This window comes from Pteropus alecto, unplaced genomic scaffold, assembly GCF_000325575.1.
Source record: "Pteropus alecto unplaced genomic scaffold, ASM32557v1 scaffold164, whole genome shotgun sequence".
NCBI lineage: Eukaryota > Metazoa > Chordata > Mammalia > Chiroptera > Pteropodidae > Pteropus > Pteropus alecto.
In genome coordinates this window covers 20,813,146-20,838,076 of record NW_006439568.1, presented here as the reverse complement: position 1 = coordinate 20,838,076, position 24,931 = coordinate 20,813,146, and the positions used below count along the sequence as shown (strand labels likewise).

The following is a 24,931-nucleotide window of genomic DNA, read 5'->3' as shown; positions in this document are numbered from 1 at the left end:
CTGCAGAACTATTCTCTGTGGTGTTGCTGTGATGCTAAAGGCTTCAGATCAAGGGTTTGGAGGTGAATAAAAATGTAAGGGGACCAAATAAAACATGGGCCAAATAATACATTTAATGAAATGGCTTTCAGAATCCATAAATGTATAATTTTAAAACAATGAGTGATTTAAAATTTTATGTTAAGTAAAAATAATAGATATGGTGTCAGATGAAAATAGTACGAAGAGTATAATACTATACTCAAGAGTATAAAAACCATACTCCTGATTTTTCCCAGAGACCATCTCTTAATATTCATGGAGTTACCACATAAATTTAGGTGCCTTACTTATATCTCTAACTTCATGAAATATGAACTTTAAATGGTATATAGATACTGACATCTACCTACTATGTAAAATGAGGATAAATTAGTCATTTATACTCCTCTCTCTATTTCTCCCAATATTTTATAATAAAATTATTGTTTTTAGTTTTTCTGTTGCTCAGTACTATAATCTTTACTAATTTTCTTGAGTTTCCTTTTCTTTTTGGATGCATGTAATTTCTGTTGTACCTCTTGAGGCTCCATGTCGTAAGCTGAGGATGCCGGTGCCTTTACTACATTTCTGTCTTCCTGTTTCATGTCTTCCCTTTGCCAGCTCCTCTTTTACTTTTTCTCTTCTTGTATAATAGTATTTACATTTTGTCCTTCAGGAAAAGATTTAAAAAGTCATCTGAAGGGAATATTGAAAACCGATGACAATTAAGGACCTGCCTGAAGTTTCTTAGCCAGGAAATGTTAGAGTTAGGACTAAAACTTGGAGCTTTGACTCCCAATCTAGTGGGTTTTTTATAGATAAACTCATCGATTCATTCATCAGATGTTTATTGACTGCCTGTGCTCCACCATGCACTACATTAGGTAATACAGAAATAATAAGAAATACAGAAATAATAAGAAATACAGAAATACAGAAATGATAAGAAATGGTCTTAAATCTTAATAGTCAAGTAGGAGAAGCAGATATGTAAAGAAATAAGTTTCAGTGTAATAATGCTCAAAGGAAGGTGTTATCTAGTTTTGTTTTGTTTTGTTTGTTTGTTTGTTTGTTTTTAATCTAACAGGCCAGAGATTAGAGAAGTGATAGCTTTAATATGTTGAGAGAAGACAGTGTTTTACCAAGCTAACTTATGCATGTTTCAAAAAATAAGACTGCTGGTATACTCTAAGGAAAGTAATTTTTATTGTTTCAAGATTAAATATGAAAGTAAAAATTTTTATATATTTATAATTAGAAATTACATAATTTATCATATTTTATGTGCTCAATGTTTTTATGTCAGAGCATCCAAATATTCTTCAGTTGTCTTTACATATTGGTGTAGTGTTTTGATTTCGAGTCTAAGCCTTATGCATTTTTTATATATCTTTTTTATGGTGACTTATGAACTTTTTCCTTTCTTTCTCTCTCCCTCAGATTTTCATCACCGTCAATTGCCTGAGTACAGATTTCTCCTCCCAAAAAGGAGTGAAAGGACTTCCTTTGATGATTCAGATTGATACATACAGTTATAATAATCGTAGCAATAAACCCATTCATAGAGCTTATTGCCAGATCAAGGTCTTCTGTGACAAAGTGAGTAAAGATGACAGTTTGTCATAAAGGTATCTTTGTTATTAGATATTACTTATAACGACATTTCCCTCTTGTCACCTTCTGTCATCTGGCGATGTCAAAATAATCACCTTATCGATCACAGTGGGAGTGGTAATCTTTCACTCTCAGTTCCTATCAAATATCTAGGGAGTCAACTGTATATTTTTGTCAGTCATTTTTACCACTAATTTAATGACTGATTGACACTGTACTGTGCTATGAATCTGATTCACTTAGATAATTAAGTGAATGTTCTGTCCCAGACACATCAGTGTAACCTTTATTATTCTGTAGGTCAAATGGGGTTTCATCTAGAGCTTTCTGGAATGGAATTGGCACCTATAAAATAAGTTTATTAGTAAACATGTACTCCAGAGGAGTTACAGTTTTTGAATCTTCCTGAATCCCACCATAAGAGACAAAGCAATTAGAATAGCAAAGACTAAAATCCGTGATTATGTTACAAGGGATCCTTACACATCCCAAATATAAGTGGGACTAAGCATCAACAATTTCATACTTGTGTGTTATCAGCATCTTTAGGGAAAGCAATGGGCCACTCGATTATCAAAGAACAGGACACCTATAGAATTGCCCAAAGTACTCACTGAAGAGTGAAGTGGGCCATCTGAGGACAGTATGTAAAATTGGAGTGAGAGGGTGTGGATTCTGTAGTCTCTAATTTGCTGGTTGGTGCAAAGGGACAGAACACTGAAGTGTTTTGGGCTATATGAACTCGGGAAAGTTATAAATTGAAGTTCCCTTCTCAGACAAAAACCCTGCTCTGAGAGAAATCTGCTGGGAGTTGGACAAAAAAAATAGGTGCAATGGAAAGAGAAGTTACAAATAAGGAGAGGAAAGGATACAGAATAGTCAGATTTCAAGAAATACAAAACTATTCTCTTTTAACCATTTTGTGAATATACCAGAAACAGGAGCATGAGAGCCACGAAGCTAGAAGAACTATCCTGGCCTACTCGTTTCATTTAGGAATGACCAACAGAAATGAAAAATAGTTGAGCCACATATAATGTCTCATAAAAAAGATATTAAGGTCAGACCGATTTCTCTGCCAGAAAAACATGCTCATAAAACAGGTGAAAATTGTAGCCTAATGTTCTGAAATGAGGTAAATGAAATTAAGAAAATAATAGAAGTTATGAAGATCAACATAAATCACAATTTGAAAAATTCAAGACATAAGATGTTTAGAGAACAGAATGATTTGAAGAGAGATGTGATAGGATTCAGGAAAGAATTTAGAAATAAAAGATTAAAATACTATAATCTATAAAGACTATACTAGAAGTAACACAAGAGTGAATAAACATAACAGATAATGCCTTAAGAGGAATACAAGTTGGGAAAGAACAAAATTTTTAAAATCAGAAGAAATGAAGAAAGAGATGTGAGAGAAAATAATAGGGATAGTAGAGAGGTAAAGAAGATCCAATATACATATAATAGGAATCTTTAAGGAAGAAAACCTAAACAATGGAGTAGCAAATGCTAAAGTGAATAAATCAGGGAAACTTAAAATAGAAAGTACACATATTTGAATGGCTCACAGTGCACTAGGGAAAATTGACCCAGGATAGCCAACACCAAATAGTTAAGAAAAAAGGAACATATTTTTTTAACATCTAAGTAAAATAAAATAAATATTAAGTCACTTATAAGGAAACTTTATCCTCAGACTTTCAACAATAGCATCTTGTCAGAAACAATGCTATTTAAGGTAATTAAGTAAAGAAAATGTGAGCCAAAGAATTTATATCCAGCTAAACTGATTTTCAAGTGTGAAAATTACAGGCAAAACCAAAAACAAATAAAAACCATCAAAATAATAATAATAATAATCAGCCCTACAAAAAAACCAATGAGCAGAAATTCATAGAATAATCCTTTTTTGGGGAATCTAGTAGAGAACAAACTTTAGAAAAACAATATGATTATAAAGGCATGGATAAATGGACTGATGGTAAGCATTGAGTATGTATTTACCTATAGATCTAGTTCTAAATGATGAGAGAGAGAGTAATGGCAGTACGATATGTTCTGACAATGTAGACTTAGTATAATTACTTAAAAATTAGGGAGGATGGGGAGAGAATATGAAAAATAGAATAAGCCGCCTAACTGCATATAGGTATTAACTGAATATAAAAGGATATGACTTTGGACTAGATCCTGGCGAGAGCAGAGAAAGGGGTAATAGAAGTGAGTAGCTAATTCAGTATTGCCCAGCACTCTTAAAGGTGCTGCAGTCAGTTGTATCAAAAGTCTACTATGCCATTAAAATGTCTGAAAGTTCTGGTTTAGCAGTGATAGAGTATAAGGAGAAGTGGGCTTCTGTCAGCAGAGAGCAGAGATGGTCATGAGAAGAGAGAAGGAAATACCCTAACCAGAACTGCACTGGGTTTAGGGACAGACATACAGCATAGTGATAAATATCTATAAAATCTCAATAGCTTTTCAAATTGTGACAGTTGCATTTAGTGCCAATCATCTACCTGTCAGAGCAGTAGAACACCCTCAGGGACAGTTAGCCAGTCTCCAGGATGCAGAGGCCAGTTAAGTCAATTGACACAGTTGTGTGGGTGAAAAAACAATGGGTCATCCAGCTTCAGTAACTTGTCCAAAGTCACACGGCGAAAAAGTAGAGGAGCTGGATATAAATACAGGTCTGATTCTGAACTCATATCCCTTGAATTGATAAATAACTTTACACATGAAATACCAAAATCCAAAAACCTCAACAAAGAGCCAAGGTAGACTTTAAAAACAAAACAAAATAAATCTATTTATATCTTTAATTCAGCATATTAAACATTAAGAAAACATTTTCAAATAATGTACCTCATGGAATTTTTTAAGTATTTAAAAATAACTTGAATTCCCTTACTTTATACCAGATATTTCAAGGGAGATTGTGAGATTCCCCTTCATGAATCTCCTTTTTGGAAGTGAGGAGTAAAATTAGGAGCAAGAAGAAAGGGAGGGAAGGATGGATGGAGGCACTGGGCAATCCGTTTACCTTTATTTTGGTAGTTAGAGTTGAAAGTGGGAAAGAGAGGGCTTATAGGATGCTTATATAATTATTTTTTCTACAGTGTTGATGTAATAAATACAAAAAAAAAACGAGCAAAAATGAAGAATAAGGAGTGTTATATTGTTGTTCGCTTAAGCCATAAAATAAGGACATAAGAAACGAAGAGGGTAAATAAAGAAAATGATCGATTATACCTTTTATTTGAAAATATTTTTTAAATAAATTTTCATTCAGTTATTTTATCTCTAAAAAGGAGAGGGTAGAAAAGAGAGTTCTATGGGTTTATCCAAAGCATCTGTTTCTAAAAGTCATAGAAAGGTAATCTGCAGCAAGGAAAAAAATGGCTAAGAAAACACCTTATTTATGTGTGCTTGTTTATATAGATGTATAAAAACTAGAAATAATCGTATTGACAAACATTGCCAATCTGAAAGTAGGCAGCCTTTTCTAAAGCTCCCATTTTAAATATTGGTCTAATACATATCAGTGCTAACTAGAAGAAAATAATTCGAGGATGTTAGGTGAATATTGACATTTATTCTAAGTTGCTAGTGATGTAAAGAGTTTCTACTGGGTAGTTTTTAGTTTACATATCCTGATGTTGAGGATTAGGAAACTTATAAGGAAGACATCTCATGGGGCATGCAGAGCATATTAACCTTAACCACTACTAATTTTTCTAATAAGCTATATACAAAATTTTTTGCTATAATTTGTTATATTCGCAGCTCTAAATTTAAAACTCAACGCCAAACTCACTCCTGGAAGATTAAAAAGAGAAAAGGTTTATTTCTTTGCACTTTTCAAATGGTCGTGTAAATGCAAATGATTAATTTGAATTATCCTCTAAAGCAAAAGAATTAAGAGCTATTCTATTTTAAAACTGTACAATTCTCCATCACGGTCTAGAATCTTAAACAGGTGGAATTTTGCACTATTTATAGTTTTCCAGCTTGATTTCTAATTAATATACCTACAGGATTGCAGATGAAAATAGGGCTTTCTCTAACTTTTTTTGGTATTATACTTATTCAAATATATATGATTATGCATTAAAAAATTTAGGATCTGTCTATATATATCTACTTATAATTAATACCTATGTCTATAACTTTATATTTAATAAATTCCATTATCTTTGATGAAAAACAAGAATTGTAAACAGTAACTGTAGTGCAAAACTTGAGAAATAAAGCCACGTTCTTTTTTTTTAAAATATATTTTTTCTCTTTATTAATTCTCATTTAGAATGATCTTGGAAGATTGAAAAAGTGCTAAATATATATCTTCAAACCCCCTTCTCAATACCTTGGCTGATTTTAAATAAGTTAAGGCCATGTTTTAATAATAAATTTAGGAGAAACAAGTTAAGTGTCGAATAAAAAACAAGGATAGCCATTACCTCTCAAGAAGTGGCAAAAGTGATCACAATATTATCGGGAAATCTTCAGGCATATTTTTAAAATTTAATGCTCCGTAGTGAACATTTAGGTGGAGGAAATTATTTTTAAAAGAGAAATTTGGTATTTTTACCAAATTATACAAGTTATGTTCTTTTGGAAGATCTAATTGGTTGGTTTTTTTCTTTTGTTTTCTTTTTGTACTTTAATAAGAGTGGAAAGAATATTTTCATATTTTCTAGAAGGTTCGGGTCACAAATAATCAAAGGAGGGAAGGGATTCTTGGAAGGTTATGTATCAGAGCTTGCCTGGGTGACTGAAGAGTCAAAGCTTTATTTTAGAAATGAGAACTGTGATTCTCTCAAGAGTGTTTGGGCACTATCAGAATTGTTTTGTCATGCTGATTATCTGTCATTCTGGGCAGGAAATTATTTATATAGACCATGCACCAAGACTAGGCTCTATGGAGAGCTACTCTGTTTTATGTTAATCCCTTGGGTTTACATATCAAAGAATGCCTGTAAAATAATTAGCAGGTGACTTTATTTCCTAAAAATCTACATTGAACATATGTAAGTCTTGAAACATATTAATTCCAGACCTTTTCCTCATAGAAATAGTACAATATAAAACAGTAATTTAGAAATAAAATTTCTTGACAAATTTTGGAGTGTGTCTTAGGTGAGTTGTAATTTATATAGGTAAACTTCCACATTTCTATTTATATTAAATGCTACATCATATAGAGCTCCAATTACATTGAAAATGCCATATATGGACACAACAAAAAAATGTATAATAGAAGCCTTTTGCTTTATTGCACACCCATTTGAATAAGGTGACATCTGTGCATTTAACCCTATATTCTAAAAATATGTTGTCTAAACATCAAAACTCTATAAAACTTTAATATATCTTGAAGAGACTTTGAAAGCAAATATTTCTATATTTTACCTCCCTCTTGCTATGAACTTCCACAAGTTTATACTGACAACTCAAAACTTAAAAAGTAAAGCACTGTAAAATAATTACTCCTTTGGTAATAAGAAGCTTTTGACATAAAAAATGTGTATTAAAAATATCCAGTTAAAATATAACCGTCCAAATCTTAGTTATGTAAAGCTCTTAGAACTCAGCTGGCAGAGATAAGTGCCACCTAAGTATTAGCTATACTTATTTAGTTACTCATTTTTCAAGAAGGAGCACTAAACCTATCTTCTTTATTCGTTGCCCACAAATCTCCATTGTTTCATGACCTTACTTTGGCCAGAATTGGAAATCTGATTTAAAAAAATAAATAAATAAGAAAGAAAAGAAGCAGCCAACATGATAAGCAACAAATATATCTCCTTGTTTTAATTCAAACAATTCGTGTCTTTTTCTGTGAATTTCATAGTTCATGACTTGTCTATTTTTCTATTGGTTTATTATTTTTTTAATTTTGATTCATTATATATTAAGGATTTAACACTTTAATATCTTATTACAAGTATTTTCACTAATTTGTCCTTTGCCTTTTGATTTCTTTTTGCATAACAGAAGGATTACATTTTAATACTATTAAATTTCTCTTTGTGATGATTTGGGGGCCGTATCTAAAGAGTTAGAGGTTGCTGGTCAGTTCGTGCCTCAGCGCTCCTTAAACAGGCTACCACGAAGGGCAGGAGCTGTAAAATGAGGATCTGAAATTTAGGGGAGGAGTTCAGGTTGTGGGTGTCTGATTGTCACCTCTCTAGAGCATCATGAAAACATGGATGCAGATGAACTCTTCTGCACAAGAATGGAGATAGAGAAAGGAAAAAGAAACTGTTGGAACAGCTTATTTGGAGGGAGTGAGAAGAGGAGGCTGAGTTAGCAAAGCTGATGTAGGAGAGCGACCCAAGAGAGGGGAGGATGACCAGGAAATTCTCAAAGGCTGAGAAGGAAAGAGATAGAAATCGTACGTGTACATGCAAAATGATCTTACATCCTGTATATTTTTCTTATGCCCTCCCTCAATTACACCACTGGCATGATTTTGTAAAGTTCCATAACAACAAGCAAAATTTTATAGGGAATTCACACTCAATTTTAACGCCCTCTCTGTGCCTGGGAATGATGTTAACAGGCCAATACTTCACCTTTGGATATTGTATTCTAATCATTAAAAGTTACTTACCTGGCTTCGCTCAGATAGGGAACTGGGAACTGACTCTGGTCTTTCTGTATGGATTCAAAATTGAAGTTGTGTAATAGGCGAGATACCAAAAAATGGGGGGAAATCTGAGAGAAATAGGGTCACTCAGAGGTTCAAAATGTAGTGTAGACTAATGAGTGATCTGAGTCTTCAGAACTGAGGCCAGCCTCTTCCGAGGGATGGAAATAGGGCTGCCCATTCTCCTCTTGTTTTGTTTGTTATCCCTGCGATTTGTGTGTGGACAGTATTTGTGCGTGCTCTGATAACATGCCTAGCATTGTATTTGTTTTTCCCTGTCAGGGAGCAGAAAGAAAAATCCGAGACGAAGAGAGGAAGCAGAACAGGAAGAAGGGGAAAGGCCAGGCCTCCCAAACCCAGTGCAACAACTGTGAGTGTCTTGGAGAGGGGGAGGGCTCTACTGGGTCCACTGGGGAATAGGTAGAAAGCATGGGTTGCGGGTAGAACTATGGCTTGCTTTTTCCTAGCAGTGAAGATACAGTGAATCGTTCCTGTGAAAAGCAAATAAAATCAATGATCGCAGAGTGTTTGAGCTAAGAGGGACTTTGTAATATCGCGGAGACAAACACTTTCCATCTGTGGACAGAGAATCTAGGACACAGAGAGGGACAGGAGGGTGTGAGGGGGTCTGCCTTAGGAGGGTCACTCAGAGTCCAAGTTCTTTCTGTTGGTTTGGCAGTGAGAGAGGTGGGGGTCTTTTCAAGTGTGTTCACATTTGAAAAGCTTCATCGGAGAAAGTCATGGAGTTTAGCTTTGACTAGAACGTAAAGTTGAGAGTTCTTAGTCATGCACAACCCTCTCATTTTTGGGTTTTCGGTCATATCCAGCCTCAGATGGAAAGTTGGCAGCCATACCTTTACAGAAGAAGAGTGACACCACATACTTCAAAACGATGCCTGATCTCCACTCACAGCCCGTCCTCTTCATACCCGATGTTCACTTTGCAAACCTGCAGAGAACAGGACAGGTATGACTTACCTGCTAACATCTACTTGCCATTCTTCTACGGGATTGGTAGAGCCTTAAGATAGAATTACTTCAGGCAGCATTGTCCTTAAGAATAAAAACCATACTCCATGCATTCAACAAAGAATCAGTCATACTCTATAGAAAATGGATTTTTATGGAAAAAAATGTTTCAGGAAAGGAGACCAGCTTACTAAGGGGAAGAAGTGAATGGGCAGATATTAGTGAAGTGCTGACAAAGCAGCGAAAAGGGAAGAAAGTAAGAAGGCCGAAAACCTTCGAGTTTTGTTTTGTTTTAGTTTCGTCATGGGGGATTAGCCTGATGCAATAGAGCTCCACCTAATGGTAGGAAATTGAACTACACCTATAATTTCATTTAGTTGCACAAGAAAAATTCTGTTAAAAACCTATTAATGTTTCCCTTAGTAAATTAACAGTTCCCATTGAACAGGTAAATAATTTAACACTAAAAGAAAGATGAAGTTGTAGGCAAGGCTTTTAAAAAACAATTTCCATCTTCTAGGTATATCTACAAGTGAAATGAAAGAGCCAATATTCAAATAACCTAAGCATCTAATAATTAACTCATTGTGATAGCGCAAATTGATGGAATATTATGCAGCCAATAAAGTTATAATTATGGAAACTATGTAGCAACATGGGAACTAGTTATGATAATGTTTAGCGAAAAAGCTGTTCTCTGCAGTGATTCTGAAGATATACCTCAATTCGAAGGGAACAAGAAAAATTATAACACTTTATGAGTAAGGTTATGAGATATGAATGATTTTTTCTTTTTGTAATATTATTACATTATTTATTTTATGTGATAAAGATGTGTGAAAAAAGGAAAAAATAATTACTTCCCTAGCATTAGCCAGAATTGCCTTTCACCAAACCAGTTGAGTTTTAGTGAATCTTGCACTGGTTAGTTTTTTTTAAAACTCAGAGTCCTTTGAGGAAAGGTCTGTTTTGAGAAACAGGGACATACTGGCACACTCCAGTGTTTCTTCCAGTCTAACTGCTTAGACACTCATTGGAATTGGCCTTAGTCTGGGAGGAGAAGTCAAAATTGGCGTCACTTTCCTTTTTGAGAATATTTTGTCCCCCACTGTTGTTTTGATACGTATGAGACAAAGCACTTATACAACCAGGCTTTTCATTGCTGTTCATGACACAACATGGAACAAAACACCCACAGCTTTCTCTGAGAGCGCTTCCTACTAGAAACTAATTTACCACTTCCGTTTTGTCTTATTTGTTTGATAGGAACAAGGGCAAAAAAGGGAAAGGAAGACTGTTACGATTTATCAAGATGTGAGGGCCAGCACCACATTTTAGTTTTTAATTCCCAAGAACATGGTGATCTGTGTATTTACTGCGTGGGATTTTGTGGAGCTAGGTTTCCACGCCTTCCAGAGGAGGGACAGTTGAGTTAAATTGTTCTTAGTATTTGCTGTCATGATTCTGGCTTCAGCTCCGTGATAGCCGGGCCTATTCTTCTGGCAACATTTCTGTGAATTATAACAAGCTGTAAGTAAATCTTGAGAGAAAAAGTGACCCGACCTGGCTTCTCACGCCTGTCAGTCCTTTGGTCTCACTTGCCCGCTCTGTGTCCTGAGCTGGGCTCCTAGCCCGTGGCTGAATCAGAAGGAAAGAGCAGCTTCGATAGTTTGTTGGTTTCAGCAGCTGCAAAGCAGCCCAATCAGCGTCCCCCCAGACCACTGGTGAAGTTAAGTCCTGCGATCTGGGATCTATCCTTGCAAGGCCTTCGGGTTTTTCTTGTGCACTTGGAATCAGAATTAAGGAATCAGTGAGGGAACCTGCCTGAGCTCCGAGCAACAAAGGAACGCTCAGCTGTGCCCTGGAACAATGTGCGAATATTCTGTGGTTGATCAACTTGCTTGGCCAAGGAAGAGCACCCACCCGTGGCTGGTTGGAACTTTAAAGGCTGCCTTTTCTTAGAAGAGCTAGAAGCCTAGGAGATGGGTCCAGAGGCAGGAGGGAAGACGGTGGTGCCATACGATTAGAAGCGGGCATGGGGCAGGATTTGGCATGCTAAATAAGAGCCAGCAATGGCAAGTCAAAAGATGGGCCAGTTTTACCATGAGGTGTGGAGTAGGGGCGGGAGGCAGGCAAGAGTATGCGGCTCAGTAGCCATTGGCAGACGTAAGCCTTATTAGAAGCAGTTACATCACAGCTCTGCCCAGCTGCAGGGCAGGCAGCCCTCTAGTTCACAGGCAGCAAGATATCCTCAAGCCACACTAATGGCACATTGGCCATGGTACAGGGATTTCTAGTCACCCAGGGACATGGACAGGTGGGGTAAGGATCTTCACTGTCAGTCCACATGTACCCCCCAACCCTCTGATCTCACTGATTCACATGTAGATTGGAATATTCATCAGACAATTATTGAAAACTAATATGCAAGATGAACCCAGTGCACAAGAAGTACTGAGACCTTCAGTCTCCCTCTCCTCACGTTAGAGCCCCGATACTTCCCTCAGCTTTTGTCTGGAATGCCTTTAAAAACAAGTGATAAGGGAGTTCGGGAGAAATTATGGGGCACAGAGCCATCATCCTTCTGGATAGTGTGTGCTCTGCAGGTATCAGCCTTCCTCAGAGCTTGTGAACCCAAGGAGGGCAGCACCCCTCCCTCACAGCCTACAGAACAGACTAGCCAGTTGTGGTTTGTAAGCCATCTTCCTCCAAATCACAGGAGTTCTTGGTAGGAATTCAGGTACCCAAGTTCCAGTCCTGGTCTCTTCAATTAAATTCTCTGAAGGTCGTTCCAAGAGTTTGCATTTATGACAAGGTCTCCAGATACTGTCTGTGCACTCTAAAGTTTGAGGAACGCTCTCTAAAATTAAATTAGTGCAACGAGCCCTACAACTGATAAGGAAGAAATAGTGCATCGTTACACGAACGGAGGAGAAATGGCAATGCAAGGACGGTAATAGGGACAGTGTCATAGAAGCCATTCAGGAGGCCGGAAGACACTTAAGAGAAGGCTGCTTCCATCTTTGGGTCACCAACCAACTTTGCGGAGAGCTGTCCCTTACCCTGCCTTATAGCTGAGCAGGGCAGATGCATTACGACACATTTAGAGAATCCAGCAAAACACAGACTGACATCAGGAACTTTTTCCAAAAAATTCTAGTGCTGTGGTCAGTGCTATGGCCCAGGCTCCTCACTTATGACAAGGGTCATTTTGTATGCATCTAGATGGACAGTCCCATTTCGTCCATCACAATGACAGATGCTCCAATGCCAGGACTGAAACTAGGGATGGCTGGGAGGAAGCATCTTACCTTCATTGTTTTCTGTTTAAGAAGAAACAAAATATACAATACGACAATAGACATAAGAGATTTAAGAAGGAAAAGTTCCCCTAGGAAATCTGAGCTAATGACCAGAGTGACTCATTCCCAGTGAGTTCCAGGTAACCAGCTCGGTTACATAACCTAAGCCTAGGCTTGGCAGGGTCCCAGGAACCACCAAGAGCCTTTGAGAATGTTTGCAGGGAGAGAATCCATCTAGACACAGCTGTTTCTCTCCCAGGCAAATGGGGCAAGGACAGTGACAAAATGTACTAGAACCAGAGGCAACTTTGAAATTAATTCGTAAGTGTCCAGTACTAACTTGGGGACTGTTCTTTACTCAAATGAAAATGGTCCTGAAACACACAGACGAAGCTCATGGAAGGCCCACAATTAATTCTTATAAATCATTGGGTCAAGAAGATCTACGTATACAGCAGAACACCCCTGGATTTCTCTTATTGCCTCATAAAATAATAAGAATGCTTCATAATTTCTTTAATTCTGATTCTGTTTGCCACCATGCTGATCACCGAGAGTGTTTTCTCGAAGATCTTCCTCTGGCTAGGAGCACCTTCAAGAGCTGAGTGACCTTTCCCAGCTTGAAGACCATCGGCTCCTTAATTTCTGTGGTTGAGGGATGTCAGGGTGACCCCTGTGTCCTAGGGTTACTGCTGCACTCATGTGGGATCCCTCTTGCTCCCCTCTTGTCGCCTAAGCACAGCGTCGGGAGTCAGCTCACCTGTGGACTGGATGGGACTGCTTACTCATAGGCTCAGCTCTAGAGTGCTTCTAAACAATGGTTTTTATTTTTAGATCCTGTTAAAGTATTTCCTTATCGTCAAAAGCAAGATTTGGCTTAGGGCTATAGGTAATCTGATCAGACTGACTTGTGCTGGAAACAATCCGATTTTCAATTTTATTTTACTAAAATATAAGAATTAACCCTAGAGAGAATGTGAGGGGGTTAAATTTGTGTTTTCTTACACACACACACACACACACACACACACACACACACACACGGCGCATCCTTAAACAGATTTGTCTTTTTTTATGAGACAGTGCAATGCCTTAGGAAAGTCTGCGCATCACGTAATGTATTTCCATTTCTTGTCTTTGACCTACAGTAAGCCTATTGTTTTGTTCCACAGGTGTATTACAACACGGATGATGAACGAGAAGGGTAAGACACTCAGTTCTTTCACTAAACCACCCAAAGTCAGTTCATGTCAGTAGAAGTGACTCTTCAAGCAATGGATAACCGTGGGAGGGGGGTGGGACCTTCCTCTCAGCGCCAGACTCAGAGTGGAGAAATGCTTGATTCTGGGTGGTATCTAAGAGGAAGTCTGGGGGAACGCTGTTCTCCCTCCAAGCCTCTTTCCCGCTCTCTCCTTCCTCAGATCTGCCTTTGAATAACTAGCTAGTTTTCTAAGTGGCATACCTATTTACCAATCACCAGTTATTGAAAATTTTTTCTGGTCCTGACATAAGATCAAGCTGAACTTGAGGCAAAGCCAAGGAGACAGCCTGCCTTGCTTTTAGTATTACCTGGGCTACCTGCACATACCTCCTGAAGCCCTCGTGCTGGGAAGTGAGCTGGGTGGGCTAGTGAGGCTGGGTTGAGTGGGGCTGGGAAAGCTGAGAACCTTTTCATTGTCCTTAGGATTGTAGATAAGAGAGGGTTTACTTAAGGTCACCCAAGGTTCCCAGTGTCTTGCACATCAAGTATCTACATAGTGCTTTCTATCCATAACTCATAGACGCCTAGAATTTTAGAGCCAAAAAAAGGAAACTTCAATGTCATTTAGCTGACCCTCTTTCTTAAATAATGTAACGTCTTATACCACATCCTTGAGAGGCTAGTTTTTCATTGAATAGGCCCACTGATGGGAATATTCTGACTATTCTCACTGTGTGCGAAGTAGCTCATTACACTGCTGAATAATTCCAGCCCCGAGAAAGTTAGTCTGTCTGTTGAACTGATGTCTACTTTCTCTTGACTTCTACCCATCGGCTCTAGTTCTGGGGTTCTGGACAAGTCTGTTCCTTTCTTCACCATTCCAACATAATTTTACCCCTCAACATCTTAATTCTCCCTCCAGGGGATACCACCAAATTTGTTAATAATCTCTTTAAAATTAACTCTCAGAAATATATGTGCTTAAGCACATGAATTGGAGATTACATGGGGATAGTTTCTTCTTATGACCTGGAGGCTGTTTTTCTCTTAAAACAATCTATGACTACATTCATTTTTTAATGTCTCCATACATTTCATATATGTAACTGAAGTCTCGGTTTGCATTACATGTGTGTAACTAAAATCTAGAGTTAATCCAGGGCTTCCATATTCTTATGTAATTAATGTATTTACTAATGTATTTACTTCTAAAACATTTCAAGGCAGAGTCAGTGGAGCAGATGTTGCTGAGCTCATTTCCTAGAGCAGAGGTGGGCAAACCACAGCCCAAGGACTGGATTGGGTCTGCCACCTCTTTTTGTACTGCCCACAAACGTTTTCAAATGATTGAAGAGATCCAGAAGAATATCACAGGACACGTGGAAATTATATGGAAGTCAAATAGAATTTAATTAATAGAATAAATAGAATTTCATTGGCGCTCGGCCATGTGAATTCCTTTCTGTCTTGTCCATGGCTGCATTGGTGCTATCGCAGCAGGGCTGAGTAGTGGCAGCAGAGACTCTGTTGCCTGGAAAGCCTAAATGTTTGCTAATCTGGCCCTTCACGGAAAAAGTGTGCCACCTTCTGTCCTCAAGCATGGAGAATCTCAAAGGAGTCAAATAATTTCCCAGCTGATTAGCAGTAGAACCTCCTCCAGCATCTGACCTCTAAATTCTGAGTTCTAAATTTTCTGAATACTGAATTAGATTGTTCTTTTTATCTTGGCACATGAGTAACATATTTCCAGTGGCTGGAATAAACAGAAATGATTAGTGCTATCAATTCTTATCTGTTACTCACATATTTTACAAGGGACAGGGTGGCATCATGGGAAGAATGTTGACTCTGAGTGTAGGCAGCCCACGTTCCCCTCCTGGGCTGCGGCTGACCAGTGGGAGGCCTTGGGCTGGCTCCTTGACCTCTGGGTTTCAGTTTTCTCAATTATAAATTGAGGATTTTATCGAAGACTATCCCTAAGATCCTGTCTCATACTATCATTATATTATTCTCATGGGAAAACTTAGCATCCTGAGTGAGAAGTGCCCAGGACCTGAATGCTACTTCATGTATAGACCTCATTTAGTCTACCTTGGCCTAGGTCATCCTTCCTTGCAAGTTGGAAAATTTTACATGGCCCGTTGACCTACTTCTAACTCCTTTGGCTTGACCTCTCTGTAAGAATTACCCTCTGTTATGGCATCATCTTGAGGCCCACAGCCCATTTCTTACTCTGATACATTTTCCGATTAGAGATCAGTTAAGCAATATGGATGGCCTTGGAGCCTCCATGTTATTGTATAGTAGGTATTTGGCTATTGTTATATGTAAAAGTAGTAACATTCACTGAATTCTTGGTTGGGCACTGTTCTAAGTGCTTAATATGCATTATTTCATTGAATTCTCCCAAAATACCTATGGTGAAGTTGGTATTATTACCTCCACTTTATAATGAGGAAATCGAAACTTCAAGAGATTAAGAAACTAGTTCTAAGTCGCACAGCTGGTAAGTGAGAGAAGCAGGATTTGAGCCCAGGTCTAGATGATAGGTACCCAACACCCAACCCTCTTAATTCTTGATCTGTGGCTGCCAAGGAGGCATCAAGAAACAGGCCATCATTGTGATAGCTTTCTGGCCATGACAAAGGGACACCCTTGGCACATCTGTGGAGTGCAGGGCCCAGATTCTGACAATCCCAGGTGAGTGTACCTGGCAGAGGGGGTCAGTTCACCAGCCCTGAGGAGTTCCACTTTTACTGGCATTTGCACATCTTCCATCAAGACTGTCCCTGGCCAGTTCTTTACTCTGCCAGCTAGGCGTAATCACATTAGTGTGAAAGCATCTAAATGAGTCTTTGAAAGCATCATTCAGGCAACTGCCAGCTGCAGGAGAGGCACACCAGAGCCCTTCTCCCTGCAACTCTGAAGCCAGAGTGGTGGTCAGACAAAGACGTGTTCACAAAGTAGGAGAGCTTTTTAGCCTGAAGTGTCAACAAAACTGAATGCAACGAATGAGAGAAACTAGAGAAAATTAACATGAGGTAAAATGGAGAGCAATCAGCAACGAACTGCCTAAACTGAACAAAAAGGGAGCACCTATTTGTTCCTGCCTTCTTGTCTAATGATAAAGTATTTGGGGTGACTTCAAGTGCTGAATTGGAGATCAGCAGACCCTACGCAGGTTTATTTTGTAGGCAGTGGATACAACAGTTAGATACAGAGGCTTTTGGACATCAGTTCTCAGCAGCAAGCCTCTCGCTACATTTGGGAGTCAGCTGGGGAGCTAAAAGATACTCATGAACAGGAATTTTGATACAATTGATGTGGGGTACGGCTCAGGCTTGGGGACTTCGAATAGTCCCTAGATGATTTTAATGCTCAGCAGTTTTGAGAACCACTGCTCTAGAGCCTGTCAGCCATGAATTGAATCTGGTCTTGATCTTACAAGCTCTGTGACTTAATAGAACAACCTTATGGACCCTCAGTTTTCTCATCTAAAAATAGCAAATAATAATACCCACCTGCTAGAGTTATTATAAACATTAATATATAAAATGTCCTGATACCTGAAAGTGCCTTTAAAAAAATCATAGCTATTTTTATTGTTAAGATTCCTTGTCAGGCCCTGAAAAATGATATTTAATTGAAAGATGGAAAAGAGGGAGATGAAGAAGAATGGAAAGAACAAACCAAACAGAAAGAAGGTTCTGTAGAGCACGGGCCCTTTAACCAGGAAGCCACAGAATGGCTCTGATGGGGAATAATATGTAGATTAATATGCAAATATCATGCACAGTGAGAAATTCCATTTCTGTTATTTCTGGTGGTCTGGTCTCCATCTCCATCTGACTTCTAGTTCCTGGAAATCCCTTCCTACATCGATCCTCTGTCCACAATGGTCCCCAATGAGGTGCCCCCTGTTCCAGCCTGCTGTGAAGTCCATTTAAATCTCTGTGGCTTCTGCAGTGCATCTGGGGCATGGGGATCTTTGGCAAGTTTGGGCAGCCCGGTGTCTGGAGGACAGTGGTCTCCCTCCAAGATCCTGCCATCACTGTGGGATGCTGCTTGGGATCCTTGGACCTCAATCCCTCTCCAAGAACTTCTGTTGTCCCCTTGCTTCTTCTCAAAGGCGCACCACTATCTCTCTTGGAGCCACCTTGTATAACTTCCTCAAAGGCTGAGACTTAGGAAAACAAAAGCCAGAAGAAGACAAAGTTGGGAAGGGCAGCTCCGTAGACTGGTTCCATCCCAGCTCAGAGTCAGCTCCCCAAAGCAACTTCACTTATTAGATTCTGAGTGACTCTGGCATAAGTCCCTGCCTTTCCTCTTGCAGGAGGGATGGTCCTGCAGATGCTGCCGGTCCAAACCATGAACCTAGTTATCGTGCTGCTGAGAAAAGAGGCAGTTCTAGATGTTCCTCTCCCGTGGAAGCCAACACTTCCACTAAAATTCAGTACCCTTTGGGGAAGTTAGTGATTATTAACCTGTCACCAGTGAGTGCATTTAAACAACCTGATATTAAACCTAAAAAGTCATCACCCTGTGTTCATAGCACAAAACAAAATTACTCTAGAATTCTGTGCCGTTTCTCTTAGAGGAGCAATTTCCCAGAGAACCGGCACTTTTTGTTGCTGTTCTCAGGGTTGCTAGGCAAACCATGAAGTGTAGGCTGTAGTGGGCTATGTTTTACCACGTACACATGAATGTAAGGTGATTACAGATATAGGGCGATTTCCCCAATCTCCCAAGGGGAGATGAAAACAGATTAAGGCTTTGGGGCCAACTTGAGTAGGCAAATCTTTATGAATATAGCCAAAAGCGTCAATGATCTACTGATACTTGCTTTGTTAATTTAATTACACACACATGCAAAGAATAGTATATAATTTAGAAATATCTGTCATTTATGAAACACTTTTATTCAAATTCTTCACAATTCATCTTTGACATCGGTATCTTTCTCATCGTTAAAGTTACTTTTTCTCATTTCACACTGTTTAGCAGGACAATTCTTCATTGCCATCAAAGTTGAGATATAGCGCTTTTTAAATCCACATATATGAGACTGTCCTCAGAAATTTCATCCCAAGCCACAAATATTAATTCTCGTAGCATTAGAAATAGTTACATAAGTGACTACCACAATGTTGCCTCCATTTTGAAATTTCGTTTTTAATTAAACTTTATTTTGAGGTAATATGCTGTTGTAAGAAGCTCTCGTCCCCTTTTCAATTGATGTATTTTTATGTTTTACTGTTCAATATTGCATTTAAAAACCCACTCAATAATACGAAAATCTGTACCAGATATGCAAGGAAGGTTTTAAAAATATTTATGGAAATGGAAATCATTCTTTACCATCTCTCATAGTCAGATTGTCATCAGTTTCTTACATTAACACCAGTTATTCTTGCTTGCATACTAGTTTGCCATTTTGTAAATTGGAAGATATAAACTTAAGACTTTTAAAACTGAGCTTTACTTCCTTTTATAAATTTAACCTATATTTACCCATTCTGTTGCTCTTCATTCATTCATTTATTTCTGTTTCTCCTTGTAAATATTTTTCTTCCTGCCTGAAGAACCTTAGTGTTTCTATTGTTTTTTGGAACTTTGGCAAAGAACTTTCTCATAGTTTTTTTTTGTTTGTTTATTTGTTTGTTAACATTTTTATTTTGTAGTCACTTTCACAGGATATTTTTGCTAGATATCAAATTCTAGGTTGACCGTTATTGTCTTTCAATTGTGCTTTTCATCATTTCTGTTGAGAAGTTGGCTGTCTGTCTTATTGTTGCCACTTCAAATGCACCTTTCCTCCCTCCCTCCCTCCCTGTCTGTCCTTCCTTCCTTCCTTCCTTCCTTCCTTCCTCCCTCCCTCCCTCCCTCCCTCCCTTCCTTCCTTCTTCTTTCCTTCCTTCCTATTTTCTGGGGAGGCTGCTTCAAAATTTTCTTCTTTCTCCTAGGTTTTCAGAATTTTTACTTTATGTTTCTACATGTGGGTGTTATTTGTATTTTTTTCTAATATGGCTTTTTATGGCACTTAATGAATCTGTGGGTTAATGTATTTCATCAGTTTTGGAACATTCTTGGCTGTTATCTCTTTAAGTAGTGCTTTATCTCTCTTTCTCTACTGCTTTGAGATTTTATATGTGTATTCAAACTTTTTAGTGAATTCAAACTTTTTAGTGTGCTTCTATGATTTTTATGTTCTTTTCTGAAATTTCCATCCCCTTTACTCACCATGTTTCAGCTTGGATATTTTCTATTGATCTAACTTTCAAGTTTTCTCTTCTGCTGGGTCCAATCTTCTGTTAAACTTGTCTATTGATTTTGTAATTTAAATTATTGCACTTTTTTAGTTCTAGGATTTTCACTTAGTTTACTTATTTAATTTATAGATTCCAGTTCTTATATGTCTTGTTATTATTTTTATGAACACAATAATCACAATTATTTTTAAGTTCAAATCTGATAACACAAATAACTGTCCTATAAGTGTGTTATCTGTGAGTCGGTGTATTTTTCCTTTGGTCCTGTTTATTAGTATATTTGATAAACATTGATTGAATGATGAACAATGATAATATAATTATAATATAATTATATAATTATAATATAATTTTTATCTTGCGAAGGTTTTTTCTGTCTTCTGGTGTGCAGCCTGAGTGAGCGCAGATCACCATAATTGAGTTGGGGGCAGAAGTGACCCAAAGCTGGGTTGCAGTTTGTGTTAGTCTCAGACTACTTCTAGTTCATCTGAATTCCTAGATTATAGTTCTGAGAGATTTTCTATGGGCTTTCTTCTTTTCTGGGGCCTGCAATCTTGGCATTGGGAGACTTCAAAACCTCCTCTATGATTTTCAAGGGCTTTCTGCTTAACTTCTCTTTCTTTGGTCTGTGCAGCTTAAGAAGTTGGCAAATACTTCAGAAGGAATATTGCAGTGTCTGGCTCATTTTTCTGTGCTTCAGTACTTTATGGTAGTTTGACCTTAAGCCCTGGATACCTTTGCAGTCCTAAACACCATTTTCTGTTTCTCTAACACCATGAAATTGCCCAAAGCTGTCTAAAGTTCTTTGCCCTTGGCTATGTGCTTCTGTGGAATTACTGTCCTCAACTTCCAGTCAAGAAGTGGCAAATACTTTGAGAGGAAAAGTTGTGCATTGATTATCAGCTCATCCTCCCTCGGTTCTCATCTCAGCTCCTTGAGTTCTGGCTGATCTTAAGCAGTCCTCAATATCATCATTAAGATTTTTTTTTTTTTTAAATTGTTCTTGTTGGGAATATTGATTTACCACAAGCTACAACATCTTAGCCAGAAATAAAAATATCTGTATTTCCTCTTAAAATAATCCTTCTGGGGCCTACTGACCTAGTCATTTATTACTTGTAAGTTTGAGCTCTTAACTATAGTAATCATTACTAAATCTATGTGTGAGTTTTGTTTGTTGATTGGTTTTTTGTTGTTTTTTCACTGATGAATTCTATCAATTCATCAAACTAGCATTGATTAAAGTCATTTGGGGATGATGGCTTCTTCCCCAAAGAGTAATTTGTTGTTAGAAATAAATTGAGATTAAATGAGAGACTTCTTGAGGACTTAAATATAAAGAGGCCCTCCTCTTTTCTGAAGCAAACACGGGGGAAGAATGTCAATTTATTTAGGGTATAAATGGCAATCAGCCTACATAAGCCATATGCAGAGTTGTGAGGGATAAACTATGTCTCTGTGATGCCTGCAACTTCTCTCTGCACTTTATTTTGGCACCTTCTCACTAGGCACCAATGCCTAGTGCAGTTCAGCCTGGCAGGTAGGGCACAACACTGCCTTTTCCAGACATAGCCAGAGACCCAGGCTTCAGACCTGAACACCTTCCAGTTTAGCCCTTTGTTTATACTTTAGGCACCTGTTTCCCTGAGATTGACCCCTCAAGGTGACAGCTTCATGTTTTCCTGGACCTGGAGTCACTCCACATATTATCACAAATTGTGCCAGTGGGATGGAGACTGATAACAGAGAAACCACTTCTTTTTGTCCTCAAGTCCTTTCATGGTTTAATCAAATGTGATTGGACAGGGCATCAGGAGACCTAAAACTCATGCTCTTTTTATCTTCAAATGGGGAAGTCTTTTCTGCCCTTCTTTTCTTGCCTTGTTTTGAAAGTAAATGTCACAGTTGAATTCAGACCACACAAACTTACTGACTCCCTACTGGGTTTATAGATTTGAAGGTGTGAAAAAGCACTTCTGAACTCTCAAGAAAAATGTGGTTTATCCAAGATGTTATTTTAATGGCAGAGTTTGCCATGGCTCAAAATGGGATGCTATCAAAAGTCAGAAGAACTGTAAAAATATAAATAAATCTTGCTTGGTGAGAAAAATAAAATCACTGATTTAGGAACCCTCACACAGCATGAGTGAGGGTCCGGTGATATTTCAGGCTGTTTACCCATTGTTAACCTTCTGGTCACTGACAGCTGTGTGCATGGATTTTTAATCTTCTGCTCTTAAGGTCCTGGTGACTCCAGTTCCAAGGCATGACAGAAAAACGTGACCTCCTTTTATGACAAGGTAGTGAGGGGAAGACAGAGGGAACAGTGCCCTAAAAACTTATTATCACCTCCACCTGGGACTTCGGTTTGAGCTTTCCTTCTAGTTATTTCCATAGTTTGACTTACTACAGAATAAAATAAGAGAATGCTGACTGTTAAGATCATTTTTTAGACCCTCACTCATCATCACCTCAGATTTAGTAAGTACCTTTATCATGAGGCTGTCCCTCAAAGTCGAGTTCTCTGAACAGTCTGTTTCGCTTATTAGCTGCATCGCTCAGCATAAGACACTTAACACTCTGAGCCTTAGTTTGATCATCACTGTAATACGGGTAAGATTTGTCTTCACCCTGGCTGGCTCACAGAGTCCGTAACACTGAGCATTAATGATTTCTTTTCAAACACAGTCTATTTTTCCAATTTCCATTCCTCTCAAACAGTCCCCTCCTTCCTTAGAGTGCCTAGAGATGTCAGGGACTTTGGGAGGAAATGCAGAACCATCAGAACTGGCCCAGTTGGGGACATGCAGGGCCTCTGTTCCATGGACTCCCAGGAAGGGGGTCTGAAACCCTCTCTCAAGGAAGAGGAAATGCTGGGCACCCGGTGTCTGGGTCCCTAGGGAACTTCCACCAGTGCAATCTCATTTGTTCCAACCAGATGGAGCCACAGAATAGCAGGAAGTCAGGGCAGCCTCTTAACTGGGAACCCATGAGGCAGAGCTGCAACATTTCCACATGTCCCCACTGTGCCCTCAGGGGGTCTGGCATGAGAGTGCAGGACCCCCGGGCCCTAGCTAGATGGGAGGGGGCTGATATAACTTGGAGACCACGCAGACACAAGGGCTCACTCCTGGTACTCCCCAGACCTGATCTTCTGAGCAGGAAGAGGGGTTAGTGCAGGACAGAGGGAATAAAACCCAGAGTTCTCACCTTTATGGATCTATATTCAGCAATGGAGAGTCTGTCTTAGGTCCATGCCCTGAACATACTGGTGTGTGTGTTCTGCCTCAGACAAGCATGATTTGGGACCTGCAAGGGGGAAGAACGAGGTGGGTGAGTGGACCCAGTATACCAACGAGGGTTGCTATAAACAAAGGGAAAGATAGGACTGATGCATACATGAACTTTAGTTTTGGCACCCTGACTACTTCACTTAATACTTTCTGCTCATCTCTTCCAGCAGCAGTGTCCTCGTTAAACGGATGTTCAGGCCCATGGAGGAGGAGTTTGGTCCAACCCCTTCTAAGCAGATGAAAGAAGAAGGGATGAAGCGAGGTATCTCTTGTGCTGGGGCATTCCGCTGGCATCGCTGAAGTGGCCCATCCTCCCGTCAGAGTGGGGGTGGCGTGCCCAGGCCAGACCCCTGTGGTTCAGTGTTGGCCTGGGGATTTTTGATTGACACAGAAAGTTCATGATCTTCTCCTCTGCTTTAAACCCTGTATTTTAAAACACTATAAGCAAACATTCATTCTTTGTGGGCACTGGTTCTTTCCTTTGCTTTGGGAGAAATGTAATGAATATACTGGCTCATCCAGCAATGAGATATAAGGTTAAAAAGAAATTCTTGCTGTGTATGTGACAATAACATCTCATAAGCACCAGCAACTGAGAATCATTCAATAGATGCACACAATTAATCTCACACAAATAAATGAGCCTGTTTTCTGAGACATCACAATTTACTCATATTTTCTCAGGCAAGGGCCTTATTCCATTTCACCAAGAGAGTAAGAAATGAAGCGTGAGCATGTCAACTTGCCCAGCATTTGACGTTGTACACGACCCACTGTCCTTCCTCAGAATAAGAAGAAAGCGTGGGGAGAGGCAGAACCCCTCGTCCCCCCATATCCTGCTGTAGCCAACACCGAAAGCTTCCAGAGATCTTTGTCTTATATAGTACTAGACTCTTAATGAGTCAAGTTACCATGTTACATATATTTGCCATTTGCACAGGCTTGCATTTTTTGTTATTAGAAATTTTATTTTTTGTCAAAATGGGATTTGTGTGATAATCAAGAGATCCCCTTTGTGGCTTCCTTTGGCCATGTAGAGTTGTATAACCTTGGAAATGCCATCTTCTTAGAGTCCCCATTTGTAAAGTGGGGATGACATAAATATCTACTTCATAGAGTTGCTGTGAGGACTGATGAGTGAATGTATATGTATTTATTTTATTTTATTTTTTAGGCGAGGCAACCCTTGGTTGACCTCACAGATTACAATCCCTTATTTTTTATTTTTTACACCTAAAGCACCTGGTCTTCCTAGGTGGTCTCCCATCCAAGTACTAACCAGGCCCAACCCTGCTTAGCTTCCGAGATCAGACAGGATCAGGCTTGTTCAGGGTAGCATGGCCGTAGACTTGACAAGCGAATGTATAAAACACTTAACTCCAGTGCCTAGTACACAGTGAGCACTGTGTTCACTGTTATAACTCTCAGCTTTATTATTAGACGTGGATCTAATAATATATTATCATAACTGTGAATAAGTAACTAGTGATTCAGAATGCAAAGATTATAGATGTCTGGATAGTGTTAATTAATTAGAGTCATTAAAACCTTTAAAAGATTTTCTGACTTCACAGGCTCGCCATCAAATATTCAAGAGCATTTTGAGCTCC

At 38.8% G+C, this 24,931-nt stretch overlaps 1 protein-coding gene and 1 pseudogene across 1 annotated transcript in view; one reads left to right on the top strand and one right to left on the bottom strand.

Annotated features, from left to right (window-relative positions):
* The window catches only part of GRHL2 (grainyhead like transcription factor 2), a 120,658-nt gene that overhangs the window by 72,717 nt on the left and 23,010 nt on the right, over positions 1-24,931 (top strand). Inside the window, exons 11-15 of the mRNA XM_006916641.1 lie at positions 1,462-1,620; positions 8,570-8,657; positions 9,115-9,254; positions 13,731-13,762; positions 23,489-23,583. Coding sequence (XP_006916703.1) covers positions 1,462-1,620; positions 8,570-8,657; positions 9,115-9,254; positions 13,731-13,762; positions 23,489-23,583 — 514 coding nt within the window. The remainder of the gene's footprint in view (positions 1-1,461; positions 1,621-8,569; positions 8,658-9,114; positions 9,255-13,730; positions 13,763-23,488; positions 23,584-24,931) is intronic.
* LOC112483764 lies at positions 24,552-24,670 on the bottom strand (annotated as a pseudogene).